The 20,205-nt window shown below is 45.4% G+C and overlaps 1 protein-coding gene across 2 annotated transcripts; it reads right to left on the minus strand.

Moving 5' to 3' along the window:
- Nucleotides 1–6,408: 6,408 nt before the first annotated feature.
- On the minus strand, nucleotides 6,409–13,390 carry LOC123024365 (neurobeachin-like protein 1). Of its 2 annotated transcripts, XM_044432004.1 has the most exons (5): nucleotides 13,167–13,390; nucleotides 11,138–11,238; nucleotides 10,193–10,291; nucleotides 8,389–8,969; nucleotides 6,409–6,453 (listed from the first exon to the last, which is right to left on the minus strand). In XM_044432004.1, the coding sequence occupies exons 2-5, from the start codon at nucleotides 11,216–11,218 to the stop codon at nucleotides 6,450–6,452; spliced, it is 765 nt and encodes a 254-aa protein (XP_044287939.1). In that variant the 5' UTR covers nucleotides 11,219–11,238; nucleotides 13,167–13,390; the 3' UTR covers nucleotides 6,409–6,449. The 2 variants fall into 2 exon arrangements, with proteins under 2 accessions (XP_044287939.1, XP_044287940.1); XM_044432005.1 differs by lacking the exon at nucleotides 11,138–11,238.
- Between the last annotated feature and the right edge of the window lie 6,815 nt (nucleotides 13,391–20,205).

Below are 20,205 nucleotides of genomic sequence, written 5' to 3' on the forward strand. Positions count from 1 at the left end.
ACAAAACATCATAAATTGGTTTAGCATCAGAGATAGCAGAAGTGAAAATAGATGGAAGATGCATCAATGATTTGAGATTTACAGATGAAACTGTTTTATTGGCAGGAAGTAGCAGCTAACTGAAAAGACTCCTGATGAAAGAGGAAAGTACAAAAACAGGACTGCAACAGAACCTTATCAAAAATAATGAGTGCAGAAGAATTAAACAACTTTAAGATCAACACTGAAGAAACTGAAATTGTGAAAATTGAAGCCTGAGACTTGGCAGAGTAGCAATGAAGGAATTGGAAAAGAATAAGGACATTTCACTGAAGACCAAGCCCAAGATCATCCCCACTGGGGTGCTCTGGGTCACCATGTACAGCTGTGAAACCTGGACAGTAAAGAAAGTTGCCAGGAGGAAAATTGATACATATGGAACTTGGTGTTGGAGGAGAGCTTTCTGAATATCCTTGACCAATGGAAACACAAATAATTGAAGCTTGTATCAAATTAAACTTCAACTTTCCATGGAAGATAAATGAAAAAAAATGAAGCTGTCATATTTCGGGCACATCATGAGAAGGCAAGACTCAGTGGAGAAGACAGTCCTGCTGGGGAATGTTAAAAGCAGAAGGGGAAGACCATCTGTGACATGGCTCAGTTCCATACATGAAGCCACAGCCTCGCGTTTACAGGAGCTGAGCAGGGCTGTCAAGAACAGGACCTTTTGGAGGACGCTCATTCATGGGGTCACCCATAAGTCAGAGCCAATGTGATAGCAAGCACAAAGATCTTTCTGTGGATGGGTTTGCAGTTGATTGCATTTGTTTTTGAAATGAAAGGGATGCAAACATGTTTATGCACCAGATTGTACTCTTGGTTTGTCAAATGAGTATTATATTAATTATGTTACACTGTGTACTATACACCATCCGATGGTGATAAAAATATCATTGTCCAATTATGCTTCAAATTCTCATTAAATAATATAATATGTGAGGGATGGCACTTGCTTTCTGCCTGAAGCTAGGGAGAGAACACAAGAACCATAGATTTACGGACAAAAGCTGGATATGTTAAAGGTTATTTTTAATGGGAAAACAAGGTGCAGTCAGATCCCAGCATTAGGGCATTCTCCAGTGAGTCCTTCCTTCTCATTAGGTGGCGAAAGTATTTGAGTTTCATCTTCAGTATATGGCCTTCTAAGGAGCAGTCAGGGTTGATCTCCTCTAGGATTGACTTGTTTGATCTCTTTGCATTCCAAGGGACTCTCAGGAGTCTTCTCCAAAGGCCTCAATTCTTTGGCGCTCAGCCTTCCTTATGGTCCAGCTTTCACAGCCATGCATTGCAACTGGGAAAACCATAGCCTTGACTATACGCACTTTTGTTGGCAGGGTGATATCTCTGCTTTTTAGTATGCTGTCTAGATTTGCCATAGCTTTCCTCCCCAGGAGCAAGCGTCTTTTACTTTCTTGGCTGCAGTCCCTGTCTGCAGTGATCTTGGAGCCCAGGAAAATAAAATCTGTCACTACCTCCATTTCTTCCCCATCTATTTGCCAGGAAGTGAGAGGGCTGGATGCCATGATCTTAGTTTTCTTAATGTTGAGTTTCAAGCCAACTTTTGCACTCTCCTCCTTCACCCACATCAAGAGGCATCAAGTTCCTCTTCACTTTCTGCCATTAGAATGGTATCATCTGCATACCTGAGGTTGTTGATATTTCTCCCAGCAATCTTAATTCCAACTGGTGATTCATCTAGGCCTGCCTTTCTCATGATGTGCTCTGCATATAAGTTAAATAGGCAGGGCGACAGTATATAGCCTTGCTGAACTCCTTTCTCAATTTTGAACCAATCAGTGGTTCCGTGTCCAGTTCTCACTGTTGCTTCTTGACCTGCATATAGGTTTCTCAAAAGGCTAATAAGATGGTCTGGTACTCCCATCTCTTTAAGCACTTGCCACAATTTGTTGTGATCCACACAATCAAAGGCTTTAGCATAATCAATGAAGCAGAAGTAGATGTTTTTCTGGAACTCCCTAGCTTTCTCCATGATCCAGCATATGTTAGGAATTTGATCTCTAGTTCCTCTGCCTCTTCGAAACCCTGCCTGTCCTTCTGGTAGTTCTTGGTCCACATACTGCTGGAGTCTAGCTTGTAGGATTTTGAGCATCACTTTGCTAGCATGTGAAATGAGCACAATGGTGTGGTAGTTTGAACATTCTTTGGCATTGCCCTTCTTTGGGATGGGAATGTAAACTGACCTTTTCCAATCCTGTGGCCACTGTCAAGTTTTCCAAATTTGCTGGCATATTGAGTGTAGCACTTTTACTGCATTGTCTTTTAGGATTTTGAATGGCTCAGCTGGAATACTGTCACCTCCACTAGCTTTGTTGTTGCTCAGACTTCCTTAAGGCCCATTTGACTTCACATTCCAGGATGTCTGGCTAGATGTCAGCGCCCACCCCATCGTGGTTAACAGGCACAGTAAGTTATTTAAATGGGTTAATATAGGAGATAATTATCTTTCATGTAACTAGGTCCAAGTTCTATAGAGCTTTGTAGGTCAATTCTTTGAACCCTGGCAACACTGAATCTCTTCAAGCACACGTATGTGCACATGACAAAGCACTTCATTCAAGAGCCTCCTTGCAGCATTACGCACTCTCTGCAGCTTCCAAACCAGCCTTAAGGGCACCTCCTCAATTTCAGTAATCCAGTTTCAAGGTTACTATTGTACTGATCACAAAACTATCCCTGACCAAGAATGGACAGAGCAGACATACTAGCTGAAGCTGGTACCATTCCACAAAATTCACTTGGGATTCTAATTATAATGATTAATTTGGAATTATCCCCAAACTGCATACCCATTTTTATAACAAGGAATTTAACCCCATCTGGAACGTGTCAATCCCTAGTTTCTGAACATAGGAATCTCCTATCCACAGTGCTTTGGATTTTTTTTCTGCAACTACCCATGGCATTTTGAGAAGGACACTTTTCCACTGTAGTCACTTTTCTCCATTTTTATCCTTCCAGAGGATATGTCTTTTGCTCTCTGATAGTGAAGTACACATTCAACTTAATGTTAGAAAACAGTGATATAGCAACTCTGCCACCTTCTGTTATGTGGGGAAGAATCCAATGCCACCAGCCCTGGATTAGCATTAGCTGTGCTTTGGCATTCCAGTGCCCTCCATATATGTTGGACTACAACTCCCATCATCACCATCACATGACATAATGATAGGGATGAAATGATGATTTGAAACAAGGAAACAGGAAGAGTGAAACCTGTAACAAGGAAAATTCCTTAGTCAAAGGAGGAGGGGGCTGAGATCAGATAACAGGAGGGGATTGTCACATAGATGAGACAGCAGGAAACCTGCTCAATGAATGACCTCATGACTATTAACAAACACACCCTGCATAGGAAATAAGCTTATTATAATTTACCTGGGAGGGACCAAGTGGGAGGGAAGAACAGGTATCAGTGGCACAGGATAGGTGGATGGAAAAGGTTTGTAACCTCTCAGTACCCTGGCCAGTGAAGGGAAAAAGAGGAGGGGGAAGCGGCCAGTGGGGAGGGGGGGCAGGGCATAAAAAATGGGATGTGAACATGTGCTGAGCTGAGTTGGAAGAAGGGAAGAAAACCATTCTGACTCCCTTTATTGCAATAAAGTTTCAAAAAGAACTCTCTGCATGCTTGGAATATTTTTCTCTTCCAAAGGAAAGGAAAGAGTGTTTCTAACACATAGCAACTGATCACGTGATGACAAAATAAGGGGAACACAGTGAAAAAGAAAGTGAGAGATCTGCAGAGGAGACTTAATACAATAGCCTTTATCACAAGAGATTAAACGTAAGATCACTGAAGCACAGGGTTTATTGTGGGTCTTGGCATGCAAATGAGGGTGATTGCAATACTTGCATAAGGCTTGAACAGGTATACTGGCACGAAGGGTCAATGAGGTAGCCACAGCTCTGGTCGAGTGACCTTTAGGAAGTATCGGCAACTCCAGGTTGGCAAGTTGGTGTGAAAGCCTGATGGTTTCGACCATCCATTTTGACAAGTACTGGGGTCCTATCAGAGTTTCTTTGTCGTGTCTATATGTCCTCTATGGTACGACCCGGCTGAGAGGTATACCCTGATGGACCAAGGTTTGAGGCCTGCCTGATGTAATGAAAGGAGCAAATGGGTTCTTATCTAGTCATGTTTTAAAATCAAGCCTCCTGCAAGAGACACTGTATAGCAGATCAGTAGGTTCCTGGAAATAGTATAAAAGCCTCTGTTGCAACGGCGAGGAACAAGAAATGCAGCAGTACTAGCCCTGGTTCATCTACTCTGCCCAAGCTAAATAAACAACCAAAAATTGAAGATTACATGATGCATGCAAAGACCATAAGTAATAACGACAAGACCAATTTCCTTTATTTTATTTTATTTTATTTTATTTGGACCTGTCCATAGATAGTCAAAGGAAGCAAAACTGTTTAGAAGAATTTGCTAAAACCAGAAAGGATACACAATCAGAGGCAGTGTGCACAGCTCCACCTTCTGCCAAGGAGTTAAGTTCAAATATGTGCAATTGTGTTCTTCAAACACATTAGGCTGCACTAAGTATTACACCCAACAGATTTAATATCGGATGCTGGTCCACCAGAAGAGCTATTATTCTATCTCTTAGCTCACTTCTCTGATGCCAAAGTTACATGATTGACTTAAGAGCTGTGCAATGGCTCCCTAGCATGGGAGGTCACAAATGTATTTTATTGTCTTTTAACCATTCTACCATTCCCGGTATGCTGTTCAAAATGAAACATTTTCTTTCTGTCTTCCAAATATATCCATTGCAAGTCTTCCCCAGTGAAAAAAGAAATGTCCTTTCTGGCATTTCTTCGCAAGCAGACACTCCCCTGCCTTATGCCAAGGAGCCAAATGATAAAAACCGTAGTAACCCAGCACCTTCAGCAACCTTGACAAGACTTTGTTGGAATAATCATGTTGAACTTACACAAGAAAGGTCTGGCACTGATGATGCCTTGAAATCAGGTTAATTGCCTCCTCTGAAGCTGTACCAAACAGAGCAAGACGACATTCTGAAAAGGTTGGACGAACTGAAACAAACACTGCCGCTAACCGAGCAGCAGCAAAGCCATTAACTGACCTAATATCTTCAGACTATCAACTTGCCATTAATCCTGAAGAAATTCAATGCAAACCCTCCAAATTGTCCAGCCAAGTATCCCTGCTAGAAAACAACTCAAACTCACCTGGCCCATCTTCATCACCTGAGAATTGCCCTGACACTGCTTCACTTCCAACTCCTCTTACTCCATTGAGGGCAAATATAAGAAACCCAGAAGTCACTTCCTCCATTTCTACTCAAGGGAAGGCAGGATGGAGCATACCTGTCCTCATTCCTGCAGCCAGTGTTGGAGTGGTGGAGGGCCCCCCAAAGTATGGTTCCTCTTTCAGAGTCTCTGATGAGGTCCAAAATAAGATACTAAATGCAGATGGACGACTTGAGTCCCTTTCTTGGAATCTGGGGGGTTGGCACGATAAGCTTTATGACTCTGATTTTATAACATTCATCCATGGCTTTGATGTATTATGCCTTCAAGAAACATGGCTTATGAACCCCAATTCTTTGGATATTCAGGGGTTCAGGACTTATTTTGTCCCTGCAACCAAAACTCATTCAAAGGGGCGAGAAAGTGGAGGCTTGGCTACACTGGTATCAGTGGACCTAAACATTGACATCCAGGTTATAGAGACCAACTGTCCCAGTAATTTCCAGACCCTACTCCTTAAGGGTAATTATTTTAGAAGTTTACTATGTGTAAACGTCTACATTCCACCTAAGAGTTCACCTTTCTCAAGTAGGGGCTGCATCTGGGACATTTAACTGATACGCTAGACTCGCTAATATCTCGTTTCCCATACGCACATGTTATTCTATGTGGGGATTTTAATGCGAGAATAGGAGTGGGCATCTTTGAGGAAGGATATGACCTGCATGCTCAGTGTACTAGGCATGTCCAGTTTCTAGACCGATCTTCAAAGGATTCAGTAGTAAACAAGTATGGGTCAAATCTCTTGGAGCTCCTTTCCATGCCTAATCTCCATGTACTCCATGGCACCTCTTTTGATATAACTGGCGGGACCTACACTTATCTTGGGACTGGCAGGGCCAGCACAGAAGATTACATAGCTATTACTCCTGTCTTAATGAATCTGGCGGCTAAGTTCAAAGTTTTAGACCTTGCCTTGTAGGACGAATCCCTGCAGCTCCCAATGGAGACCCAGCCCACCTTTCGAAGGGCTGATACAAGCCAGCTGAAACACCCCCACTTACCCAGAGCGAATCGCTGAAGCAGTGGTCTGAAAGCATCACTGTGGCATACTCTTTTTTTGTACATACAGCAACCACGAGCAAGTAATGAATGACTCAAAGCCCATCCCACTACCTGTAAAAAAGTTACAAAGAGAGGTTGGCAAGAGGTTTAAGGAACACCGGTCAGCAGCACAGAAGTACACAAGGTGAATGCAAGTAAATTAAAAAAAATAAAATAAAGCCCTGGAGGCACACGTTCAAGATGGGGGTCCCAGGACTCATTTGGATGTAGACTCATTCATTTAGATTGGGAGCGGGGTTGGAGCCCCAAAGCCATATTGACCCATGGGCAAGTTCTCGATGGACAGCAGTGCCAGGGACAAAGGCAGTGGGCATCCCTGCCAAGACACACCAATCCATCAACGGAGTGGCAGGATGGGGAGATCACAGGGAAAGGGAGATCTCAGTTTGCTAAGGCTGATCACTAGAAAGGTGAGCAGTGAGGGAAAATGCACTACAAAGATCCAAATGTCACCTTCTCTGCAATCCAGCACTCAGCTCTCTGTTGCCTATTTTCCCTTTCTGCTCAGCTGCTTTTAAGGGGGAAAAGTACAATACGGAGCTGGAGCCTTACAGGATGCTGCAGCCCGGATGGGACATCTCCATGGGCTTCATTCAGCCCACAGGCAGGAGGTTCTGCACCCACAACAGAGATGGAGGGAGGATGTCTGGGGCTATAATATTTCAAGACACGGTTCAGCACCTCGGCACCTCTCGCAGTTTTTCGGCAGTGCCACAAAATAAGTGACCTTAGGAGGAAAGCTTCTCCCAATAGGTTTCCTGATATTGAGCTTAATGGAGGTTGCAGGATCTTGGCTCCTTCACCATGCAACGCACAGGTGATTTGGCCAGGGGTTCTCCTGCCTCCCCTGCGGGCAAAATGCAGATTTCCTCCTAAAATTTGCTGTTTCACCCAGAGCTGCAATTCCAATGACCTGCAGCAACTACAATGGCGTATAAGCTGGGGTTTCGGGAGCAGCCTCTTAACATACAGGACTTTGGTGGGCATTTCAATAGGTGGCACTCTTCCCCAGCAGGTCACGATCAGATTCCCAGCAGGACTCCATGAGAAGCACTTGTGCAATTTGATTCAGCTTGTATATGGGTCACTAAGCCGTTCCAAGCATGACGACAAAATGACTATTTGAGCTAGCTGTGGGATTTTCTAACGGCCGTGATGATTGTGATATCAAACAGAGAATGCTTATTTATATTATGGGCCCTGCCTACCTTACCCAAACAGACCTTCTTCCCTTTCCATCCTGGCACCTACACTAACTCCCCCACTGCCTCCCAGGCTGAAGTTGTGCAGTATCCACAGGGGTCAGGGAGCCCGCCTCTCTCCAGCCCTCTCCCGAACTCACACGCTCCCTCTTGTCTTCTCTCACATGCCAGCCTTTCTTGACCGAGAACAATGCAATGCCAAGGGCCAATTTAAGCTAGCATCCTGCTTCGGATAAGAGGCCAGGTGTGTAGCCATGAGAATGCAAGCAGGGTGGAAGTAAGCCACAACTGCCTACACAGTCCCCAAACAGATGGGCACAAGGGAACATTGCAGGCACCCTCATAAAATGGCTGCCACGGGGGTGAGGCTTGCCCATTCATAAAATGGTGGCCATGGCCTGCCACGGAACACCCACTTCCCACAGGCAAACGAAAAGTTCCTTGCCCAGGAACCTAAGTGCAAGGCTGAGGCAGCAGTCGAGCTCCAAAGCCCCTTTCTGAAGATGGCATTGGGGGACAGCACTTTGCCAGCTTCTCAGTTAAAAGTAATAATAATATGAACCACTTAAACAGTAAAATATAGATTAGATGGGGAGCCAAGAGGGCAGGGACTCCACCCATTTATATTAGGGGATGGGGGAGCAGAGTTCCCAGCAAAAACCATTTGAGCTGAATCTTCCCGAAAACAGGCACTGCACAGGCACAGCACCCATGTGTGCTGCACGGAGACCACGATGATGAAGGAGCTTTTCCCGCATTCCAGTGTTACAGACAGCAGGCCTACCTGTAGAGCTGCTTCCTCTTGCCTCCCTTGCCATTGGGCCCAGGGACCATTTGCTCTTGGTCCAAGCACAGCCAAGCACTGGAGGCAAATGCAGAGCCCGGCCACTTGTGAATCGGTGGGACTGCGATGCCAGCCATGCCATGCGACAAGTCAAAATACTGCAAGGCACTGTCCAGGCCTTGCTTGCGAGCCATCGTCAGGATTGAGAGCATAACGGGGGCGGCGTAAGGATGGGTCTGCTTCGGGTCCTTAGTCCTCAGCAGCCTGATCAGCTGGTGCAGCTCTTCAGAGCTCATGGACTGGCTGCCCAAAACACCCAAGAGGGTGATCAGGTTCTCTGCACAGGCTCCATGCGGCAGGGCGTGCTGACTGAGTGTCTTGATGATATGGATGACCATGTTTGTATTGACGCAGGTGGCCCAGCTCTGCTGGTTCAGGCAACAGATTCGCTTCAGCAGGTTGGAGATGAAGACCTGAAGATCACACGACTCCAGCTCTGGAAGCCACTGGATCAGCAGCAGCAAGGGCTGAACGTTACTGATGCCCAACATCCCAGCTGAGGCGTGGTCACCTTCAACAGCCTCGTGGAAAGCAAGTGGAGCAGGGTTACTTGTGAGCAGCAAGGGCAGAAACCATTTTAGTAGACCAAAACAACAAGCAACCTGGTGGCACCTGAAGGACAGGTCTGTGGTGGCACAAGCTTTGCCGCTGAGCTTTGAGAGGGCTCCTGCACCACTACTGGGCTCTAGCATACAAACACTCATGCTGCAACGGATCAGTCTTCTCAAGTGCCACAAGAATTTTGCTACAAGATGGCTCTGGAAATGGTGGAATATTCTTCCATTGAGTAGGGCTTACACTGGGCAGATTGCGAGCACACTCTAAGGGGTATTAAACTTCCTTCAGCTCAAGGCTTCTTTGGAGAAGCTCTAGTAACAGGCAAGGCAAAAAAGCAGGCATGGGCCATATATCCACACCACTAGTACAGTTCAGCTTAGAGCTCTGGCTGCCAATAAATAAGCCCCCAGAAAGAACGTTTCAGCCTTTTGGGATGGAGAAAAAAATGCAACAGGCAGGAAACCACCCAAAGCTCAGCGGCCAGGGAAAAGGGAAAGGTGCACGGCCACCAGGGGCATATTAGAGGGCCAGTCTGGGATTTGAGGCAGGCCAGATTTGGCCCATGAGCCTGATGTTCAACACCTCTGCTACACACACACACACACACACACACACACACTGCAACACACACATACCTATACATACTGGTACACACAGAAAACATAAAGAATGAGATCAAAAGGGAGTTAATTTAGGACATTTCTATGTAGACTCAAGGCAAGGCAAGAAACTCTATGTATTATTATTATTAATTAATATCATTATCATATGTTTTGCAAGGGACACAAGGCAGCATCCATGCTCCTCCTGCAGTTCCTCTGCACTGCAGTGCTCTGAGTAGGTTAGGCTGAGAGTCAGTGACTGACCAAGTGTTCAGGGTCGCTCAACTCCATGGCTGAGTAGGGACTACACAGAACCCGGGTTTTCCAGGTCCCTGTCCTGCTCCACCAAGCTTTCTTATCCTGTGCATATTTTGACTTTGCAAAGAAATGCCTCAGACCCTCACACTTGTTTCCTCTGTAGGTATTATCATTACACGTCTGTGTGCTCACGTGCATACGCAAGCTGGGGATTCTACTCCAAGCATCTGATGACATGGGCTTTACTGCATAAAACCTCTACAAGGCCAACAAAATTACCTCACTAACCCACTGAAAGCAACAGGCAAAACAAGCATGCATCTTACCATATTCATAAGTTCTTCAAGTAGTTCCCATGAAGGCTGACCCATAGATTTTAGGACCTCAAATAGATGGGCATAACCAATCCTCTCCTTAAACACTTCCTGAGGGGCGAAATTAACATTGTATATAAGCAGCATACAGTTGTAAGGCATACGGATTTATTTTTAAGCTGAGGTTTATCATCCCAAGGAATAAAATTTACAAAATGAAATTTAAGCTAGTCATTTGACAGTACTTACATCATAAAAAACAGACACCTTGCTTTGATGCCTTCATGTACTTGTTATATCTAACAGCAAGAGTATCCACAATTCTAGTTAGTAAGACACATGATGAAAGTCAAAGAAATGCTTCAAAGTTTTGCAAAACCTCAAAATTCAATCCCAAAAACCAGCAAGGAAGATAACACTAAATGAATGTTGTTATTAGTATCATCATCTACTCCGACCTGCCCATTTTGGCCACTTTTGGGGCCATGACCCATGGATGGGTGTTGTGGGCTGATTTTGGGCATCTTGGTCTGATTTTGGGTGCCTGCCTGCCCCAGACACCACTTCCAGCACACCATGGAATGCCCCAACGCAGCATGGGTGTCAGAGGCCCTCTCCGAGCAAATGGTGTGAATCTGGAAGCAGTAATACTTGGCACTGATCCTTTTTTCATATTATGAACCTTTACAGAACACATTTCTAGCATTATGAATATTTTCTGTATTGGAGAGTGAATAAGCTGAGCAATCCTTGCAGATTGCCCTTTTGTGGAAGTCTCTTGTTATTTTTGGGAGGTACACTGGGAAGGGGCAAAATGAATGGAGGTGAGCTAACCTGCTCATTTGTGTTATCTGGGAAAAGAGTTAGAATGGCTAGTTCTGAACATCAGAGTTCATGTTGGAAAGCTTACTTAACACACCCTCTTTATGACACTTTTAGCCTTAATAAGGATCAGACCTTCCTTTGGCCAGGAAGGAAGAGACCAACACTGTCAAAATCATCTGTTTGCCATCTCAAGGACAATCGCTGAGAGATCATTTCTGGTGTGAAGTTTCTGGCTACAGAAGAGAACACAGGAGTAAGTATACACATTTTCCATCACTCTTTTCATGCAAATGGCGGCTTTATGGCATGTGACAATGTAGTTCTCTTGAAGCCTACCTCAGGCAAAAGCCACCTAAGAAAATCCTTCCCTTCAGTTCTCAATCTGCACACAGTTTTACCAATTTTGCTGATATGGTTTATTTTTTGATGGGTTAAATCAAATCTGAGTTAAATTTAGGAGCACAGTGTTGGTGGGGTAGAGGCTGACGTCCTCCCTTTGTTTCCACCCATGAAGTAGACGGTCAGCATCAGAAGTCCCCGAGAAGAGTCTCACACGAAGGCCACATCTCCTGTTTGCAGTGAGGGTTACTGCTCCAGGATTCCAAAAACAATGACCATGCACTTGATATCCCAGAGCAGTCATCAGAAAAACAACGAGCATCAGACAGTGATCAACAACATGTTCTCTGCTGGAGCTACATGGGACCGTAAGCTGGGTGCTAGCTGTGCTGAGAAGGAACCCAGAGTCTAAACGAGGGTCCCATGGGTCAAATTGCACATGAACGGAGCCCATGTCAGAACCCACTGCCCTCCGAAATGAACATGGGGACTTTCCTTGCAGCATATTGGCTGACTCATTGAAACTGAGCAAAAGAATGACGTGGTGTGAAGTGTGTTTCAGAGCTGATTTTTCCTCAGCGGTTATTTTTCAGCTTCTCATGTCGTTTTGTCTGAGGTAGAAATCGTCAACCATCACTGAAACAAAACTTGTCCCACTGAAAAACAGGACAATAACTAAAATTTTAATAAGGGATGCTATATCAGTTAATACATTGTGTGCCACAGTATCTCTAGAAATTAGTATTAAATCATGCTGCTAGGTTTTCTGGTGAGTTTTAAAATTAGCTATGAACTTGCTCACCTTGGAGCCACCCAGAAAAACCAAGTACCAGGTAGGACATAAAGATGTTGTCTGACCTGGTGTAAATATAGCTTCACTGGCACGGCTGAGATTCATGAGATTAGAGTGCCGTGCTCTTGACATTAGGCTCTTTCATTCTCAGGGATGTCCTGCCATTGTCCATATATCTGAAAACCATCCCACTAACCTTTACTGAGCCTGCAGAGTTGTATATATTCACACTCTGAGCTTGGGTGGACTTTGGCAAAGACGGGCATGTCTGACCCCTCACAACGAAGCTGAAAATTTATTGCTGTTGAAAATTTCCTTTTCAAATAAGGAAATTTTATTAATTGAACCTGTCATATATATTTGGGGCTGCATGCCCCTTTGTTATTTTATGATTTAACTTCTTCTTCATAAATTGTAAGTATAAAAAGTAAATTAAGCGTCACATCTATGCCGACTTCACTTGCATTAGATTCAGAAGTTTACTGTACTCTTGTGATTTAAGACTTATCCCCGTGATGTAAAGTGCTAATTCCCTGCCTGCTACACTTTGCTGATCCTGAACCCCTCCTCATTTTCCTGCTCTCACGTTCCAGGCTCCTATTGTGTTGACTTTGCACTTTCAGCTCTGTGACTTGTTCTAACTACTGCACTTCAAGAAAGGGCATTAGCTGGAGGAAGGGGCATTCCTGCCCTTACCTTTCATTGCCCACTGCAGACTGGGGAGTGGGTGCTGCAGCCCACACTGTGGAATACACCACAAAGGCAAGTTGTTACAAGTCAATGGTCCAATCACTGGTCCAGTAACTAGTCAAACGATTGACTGATTGATCGATCGGTTTAATATATTTAAAGCGTTTATACCCTGTCACATTACTAGTGCTTCCGGACGCTTTACAACAAGGACAGATAAAATGGCACAGCATCCACCAATTCACAATTAAAAGCAATTAAACATTAAATAACGGGAGAATAAATGGAATAAAAGAATAGAGGCTGGTCGGGGACCGACAAGAAAAACACTTCATTTACCGGGCAAATGGATCTACAGGGCTGTTGCAGAAAGTGGAGGATACCGAATGGAAGGCATGTCTTCTCGACAGCTATTGGACCTTTAAGTCTCTAAAAATGCTATTATTTTATTATTTATCACCATTAGGAAAGGTGCAGAATTTGTGCAGACAGAGGTTATTGTATACTTAATGTGTACACCGAAAGTAGGAGCGTTCGGGTCTTCCCCCGGTCCCCTCCGGGGAAGAAGGGCAGGAAAGAGCCGCACCTCCCCTTCCGGCGGCCATCTTAGGAGTGGCAAGGAAGTCCCTTCCCCGGAAGCGCCGTCTCCCTGCCAGTGCGGCCGCTCGCAGGCGGAGTGCTTCTTCCGCGCTGCCTGACCCAGCCCGTCCCGATTAGGGGACGTGCGCACGGGGCTCGGCCGCGCTCTGGTTGCGGCTTCCCCTCCTCGGGGGCTCCCCCGCTCCCTCCCTCCCTCCCGCCCCCCCCCCGCCCCCAGGTCTCCTGGTTGGATCAGGCAAGGGGGGCTGCCCAGGAAGCTCCCCCCGCCCCGCCTTTCCCCTCAATCCCGAGGAGCAGCACTGCCAGTTGCGCACACAGACGCCATCCCGGCGGATCGGGCCCTTGACTTCAGCAGGCTGATCCTCCTGACTTGCCTGCCCTGCTCCATCCCCTTGCACTGTTTTGACGAGGCTTTTGAATGCGGGACCGGGTGAAGCCCCAAACGCTCCTACAGCCGGTGTGGGGCAGCGATTAAGCGTGCCGGGCTGGGGCTGGGGTGATCCGGGTTCTAGTCCCCACCTGGCCGTGGAGCTCACCGACTGACATTGGGCCAGGCACAGTGTCTCGGCCCATCCTACCATGCAGGGCTGTTGTTGTGAGCATCAGATTGGGCTAAGCACTATGCAAGCTGGCTTGAGTTCCTTGCAAGAAAAAAGGAAACTGCCTGGTTTCCAGTGCTTGCACAGTCTCATGGCCAGGACAAGGAGGGCTGCTCTGGGTTTGCAAAAGCAACTGAGTTGCCCTTCCAGCCTTTTCCATCCACTCCTGAGGTTTGTCAACAAGACTGTAATGTCCACCAAGGCCCTCTCATCCAAAGTAAACCAAACCCCAAAGCATTACCCCAGATGCTTCTCACCACTGCATGGGCAGCCTCCTCAGGAAGTGGGGAGTAGGCAATGGTATTTTAAAGCCTAGACTGTGTATAATCAGGGATCAGGGAAAGTATTTGCAGTGTTGCTAAAAAGAGAGGCTGAAACTCAAAACACTGACAACTACACATCCAGACCACTATCCCTTGGCTTCCCTTGCTCCCTAGGTAAAGTGTGTATAACAGTGACCTCTCTCACAAGATTGTTGGAAAAAATCAGGGAGAAGGGAAGAGAAAAAGTTTCTCACCATCTTCAAGTGCTCTTTGAAATGAAGCAATTCTGATTCTTCCATCAACACTGGAGATAAACTTTCCCTGCTTTAGTGCCAAGACTCAGTTCAGTCAATCTGCAGGCTATCAAATTCTTGGACCTGTGCAGTAGTCTATTCAGCTGAGCACGAGGCAGGTACATGGTCTGAAGCAAGCAGGTGTTGAATTTCAGAGCAAAGGTGAAGATCAGGGCTGGGCAACCGGAGCCCCCGGATGGTTTGGTTTACAACTCTGATAGGGCATAGCTAGCTGATGACAGGAGTTGTAGGCCAATTTAAAAAACAACAACAAACATTAAGGGCTACCAGTTGCCTACCCCAGTTTTGATTTTGATTCCTGGACAAGAAGAGCCCAAAGCAGGTACATTACCAGCAGCAGGCCAAGGTCAAGATCCAAGGCAGCAGTGAGGAAAAAGAAAACCCTCATCCTAAAAACATTTTGCTTAGCCTAACCAGCTCTAATGCCAAGGCTTTTATACACCCGATGCACCAGGTGTGTGCATTACAGTCAGCTGACTGAATGATCAGGCAGGCTGGTCTTGGTAACAGGAAGATGAGGCTTAATTTTTCAGGACTGCAGTATGAGCAGAACTCTGATGGCTCAGAAGTTAAGGCAGCAAAGTTCTGGTTCCGCGCACACATTCCACACATGTCAGAATCTTAGTCTTTCTTTTCATCATAGAATCATAGAATAGTAGAGTTGGAAGGGGCCATAAGGCCATCGGGTCCAATCCCCAGCTGTTGCAGGACACCAAGTTACTGTGTCCAGTTTCTTTTGGAATGTCTCTAGTGTGGGAGAGCCCATGGTGTCTAGACCAGGGGTCTCAAATTTGTGGCCCGCGGGCCGATTGCCAGGACAGGCGGGGCACGGGGGAGGAGCCCTGAGGCCTTCCGGGTGAGCGGCCCACCACCACCACCGCGGGGGTGGAGTACTTGATGCGGCCCAGCCTCACCCAGACTCTACTTCCAGCGGCCCCCAGGTAAGTTGAGTTTGAGACCCCTGCTCTAGACAATTGGTTCCACTGTCATATGGCTCTGACAGTGAAGAAGCCTTTCCTGATATCTAACCTGAATCTGGGTTGTCACAGCTCGAATTGATTATTCTGTGTTCATGCATGTGGTGGGCATGTCATGAGCGGAACTGGGTGGAGCCGGGGGTCTGACTGGATGGCCCGGGAAGCCCCTTCTGACTCACTCTGTTTCCACGTTTCTTCTCTTCTCCAGCCTCTCCTCATAGGACAGTGTTTCCAAACCCTGGATCATTTTTGTTGCCCTCCTCTGGACCCTTTCTAATTTACCGGCATCTTTCTTAAATCTTGGTGCCCAGATGAGGGCTGATTGATGAGGAGTATAGGGGAACTACTACTACTTGTGATTTGGAAGTAATACTTCTGTTATTGCATTCCAAAATAGCATTTGGCCTTTGGGCAGCTGCATCACATTGTTGGCTCATGTTTAGCCTGTTGTCCACAATTGCTCCAATATCTTTTTTCCCCCTCACTTCTGTTGAACTACGTATTCCCCATCTTGTATCGATGCCTTTGGTTTCTTTTTCCTAGGTGGAGGACTTGGCACTTGTCCTTATTGAACTCATTCTGTTGCTTTCAACCGAGTGTTCAAGTTTATCAAGATGGCCCTGTATCCTCATTCTGTCTTCTAGGGTGTTTGCTATTCTGTCCAGTTTTGTATCATCTGCGAATTTGATCATCTATCCTTGTACTTCCTCATCCAAATCATTAATAGAGATGTTGAAGAGCACTGGGCGCAGGACTGAACTCTGTGGCACTCCACTAGTTACCTCCATCTGATTTGAGAAGGTGCTATTGATGAACATGCTTTGTGTTTGATTTAGCAGCCAATTTTGGATCCACCTAACAGTTTTTCTATCTAGTCCACTTTTTTCTATTTTGCTTACAAGAATGTCATGTGGCACTATGTCAAAAGCTTTGCTGAAGTCTCGGTAGATTACGTATGTCCACAGTGTTCCCTTTGTCCATTTGGAGGTTACCCAGTCAAAAAATGAGATTAAATCAGTCTGACAGATCTATTTTTGATAAATCCATGCTGGCTTCTAATAATCACTGCATTTTCTTCAAGATGCCTGCAGATGGATTTTTAAAATAATTTGCTCCAGAATTTTTCCAGGGATTGATGTCAGACTAACTGGTCTGTAGTTCCCAGGCTCTCCCCCCCTCCCCCCTTTGATGTTAGCCCTTCTCCAGTCGTCTGGTACTTCTCCTGATTTTCAAGATTCATTGAAGATAATAGCCAGTGGTTTGACTCAGAACAAGTGCTCCCTGGGTTGAATGCTGCATCACAGACAGAAAATGGTCTCTGTGTTGTCCCTCTGTGAGGCTGCTCTTGGTTTTTCTGTCTGGAGCATGGGCATAAGAGCATGGGGAGATCACGGGGTGTAGACTTTCATAGTGGTGAAAGCACTAGGGTAGGGCAGGCCAACTTAGGAGTGTAGCTTCAACCTTGCTTTCCATTAGTCCTTTACCAGCTGGCTGGAAGGTTGACAGAGCTGAGGGGCAAGATGCTTCTAACCACATGCTTAACCCAGGAATTAATTTTCTCTTCCAGAATTGCAACAAGCAAACAAATCCTCTCCCAAAGAAGTCTGCTCCCATTTTCTCCCAAACTTAACTTAGGAGGGAGAGAAGCCTTTTGTGCTTGCAGTTTCTACTGAAGTGGGAAATCTGTGCTGACCCACCTTCTGACTATCACAGTACCAGAGCAGTGGCTCTAGCCTTGGCTCTGCAAAGATGCTTAACTAGCACTTCTATCACACCAGCCAGCCTTGGGCAACAGTCAGGGATGATGGATGTTATGGCCGAACAACATCAGGGAGCCAAAGTTGGGAATGGTTGCACTAGAGCTTTCCCTTCTGTGGTCTTTACAGAGATCAGGTTTCCTAATTGTGCCTGGGAGTTGAGCCTCCTTAGCAAAACAGCGCCCCGCTTTTCTTCTCTTAATGGAGAACTAAAGCAATGGAAATCACAGCAACGCGTTCTGAGATTTAGACCAGTAGTATCAGTATGAACGGCGTGCAATATTTTCTATTCAGAGTACCTGCATTCAGAACTAATGATGCAGAGTTGAAAGATTCAAAAAATCGGAGTGAAAGCACCCTTTTTAAAATATGATGTTCCTCACCTATTGACTTGGCAGCTTTTAACATGTACATTAAAGCTAGTTCTATCTAGATTCAGTGTGGTGTAGTGGTTATGAGCACAGGATTGGGACCCAGGCCATCTGGGTTCTAGTTCCCACTCTGCTATGGAGCCAACAGGGTGACTTTGCACCAGCTGAACCTACCTCACAGGGTTGTTGTGGGAGAGCAAGAGGAGAATGATGTAAGCCACCTTGAGTTCTTGTCAGAAAAAGTAAGATATAAATCTAATAAATAAATAATAATATATTAGGGGACTTTTGTTCATACTTTACATATTGTGATGTAGGCATTCCTTTTAATGACAATTAGACTTGCTTATAGAAACACTGGAAAGATAATTCAGAGTTTTAAAAATAAAGAATTGTTATTAAAAGTTTTTGAAATTATAGTTAATTAGTTTAATTAATGTTATACACACACAGGCGTGGTATAGGCTTCAGACCATCCACCAGATTTGCAAACCAGTTTAAAAGTGTATGAGTTAAATGGTGCATTTCTCCTCTGACTCCAGTTATTCTAATCTAAATTCCTGATGAGTGTTTCTGAATTATGCAGAGCCAGTGCTGACAGAATAATAAACGGTTAAGAGCTAACCTTACCTGTGGAATGAGCATTACCCGGTCTTTCCATATACAGCACTAATCGGCATAGTTTCACTTTTCTAGGAGACAACGTGAGCACACAAGGAACTGAGCGAAGTTTAATTTTTTCCACCAAGAACTAAATAACACATATAAATTTTAGTATTCAATTTTCTTGCATAAATTTTCAAGTGAGGAAGGAAGGACTGTAGCTGACAGTCGCAACTGGGATATTTTCATTATACTGTGTTATGGTAAGATATATGTGGAGAAGAAGTTCTTTTCTTAATGTGGTATGGGATAATCATTTTAATATTTATCTGGCAAAGTATAATCCTACGCACTTACCAGTGTGTAAGTCCCACTGAGTTCGGGATGGCTTGCTTCTGTGTAAACATGTCTAAGATAAGATTGCATTGCATGTGGTGTGAGTAAGCTAAGCTTTCCTGTTTGAGAGTTGTTGCCCACATCGCAGGGCAGCACTGACTGATACGGTCAGGTCAGGGTGGAATTTCCTTCAGGCAGATTGGACATTTTCCCCAGCTACGGTGTCCTCTGCTGAAGTTGTACCAATACAGAGCAGAGCAGAGCAGAGCCAAGCCTTTCTCAACCTGTGCCTTAATGGCATGGCCAATGGACATTGTTATTAACAAGCAGGGCTTTTTTTGTCATAGAACGGCATTCCGGCACCTTTTTTTGATGGATTTTTCCAAGTGATTGTGAATCGCCCTGTTGGGCATAGCAGATCGGCGGCAGAAATCATAGTGCCTGCGGGCTGTTTGTGTGTCGGCGCTATTGTCGGCGCTGATTGTGAGGGCGCTGCTCGGCTTGGGATCGGTTGTGTGGTTGCACGCTGACTCAGCCTGCGGCGACCATTGTGTAAAAGTGTGATCCCAAGACGTGAGTTCCGGCACCTTTTTTTTTTAACAAAAAAAGCAATGTTAACAAGTTTTTGAAAGTGGGGATAGACTACTAAAATCATAGCAAGGGCAGCTGTGCAGTGCTATGTTATGTGTGTTTACTGAGAAATAAGTCCTACTATGGCCCATGGGGCTTATTCCTAGGTAAATTTTGTATAGGGTGGCAACTGCGAAGTGCCATTTTAGCTTTTTGGGCATTGACTTGGTGAAAATTATGGCCTGCTATATGATGGATAATAATCCAGCCTAAAGAAAGTGGATGGTTCTAACAGACTGTCACCGATTTTGAGAGCTATTTGGTGGTTCTATCCTTAGAATTATAGTTACCTTATCAAAAAAGTATTCTTAACTTGCCAAAGTGACAAAAATGCACTAACCTCTGATAGAGTTGGGGAGGCAGGGCAATTTCCCCCAACACAAAGTCTGTTATGATACAATGTTAGAACCTGTGTGCATGTTTGGAACAGAGTAGACCTCATTATCCTTCCCAGGACATTTTTGAAGATAGGCATTTGCTGTGCCTTTGCTGCACTGGGAACAAAAAGTGCCAGGTGCAATGAAGCCAGTTGACTATTTTTTCCTGCTTGACTAAATTCATGGATGATACCAAAGTGGGGGCGGTAGCCACAACTGATAACAGGTGATTCAGATCCAGAAGGATCTGGACAGGCAGTGGGAGTGTGTGGGGAACAACAGGATGGCGTTCAGTGGGGATAAGTGCAAGGTCTTGTCCTGGGACACAGGAATAGGTGTCACAGGTACAGGAAGGGGAACTAGTGGCTGGAAAGCAGCCCTTGTGAAAGGGATCTTGGGGTACTTGCTGATAGCAGGCTGCACGTGAGCCAGGAGTGTGACGTGGTGGTTAAGAAGGCAAATGCCACCCTTGGATATATGACCAGAAGCATTGCTTCCAGATCTAGGGAGGTGTTGATACTGCTGTAGACTACTCTGGTGGACCCACAACC

Source organism: Varanus komodoensis, unplaced genomic scaffold (assembly GCF_004798865.1).
Source record: "Varanus komodoensis strain SLA01 unplaced genomic scaffold, ASM479886v1 scaffold23, whole genome shotgun sequence".
Lineage (NCBI taxonomy): Eukaryota > Metazoa > Chordata > Lepidosauria > Squamata > Varanidae > Varanus > Varanus komodoensis.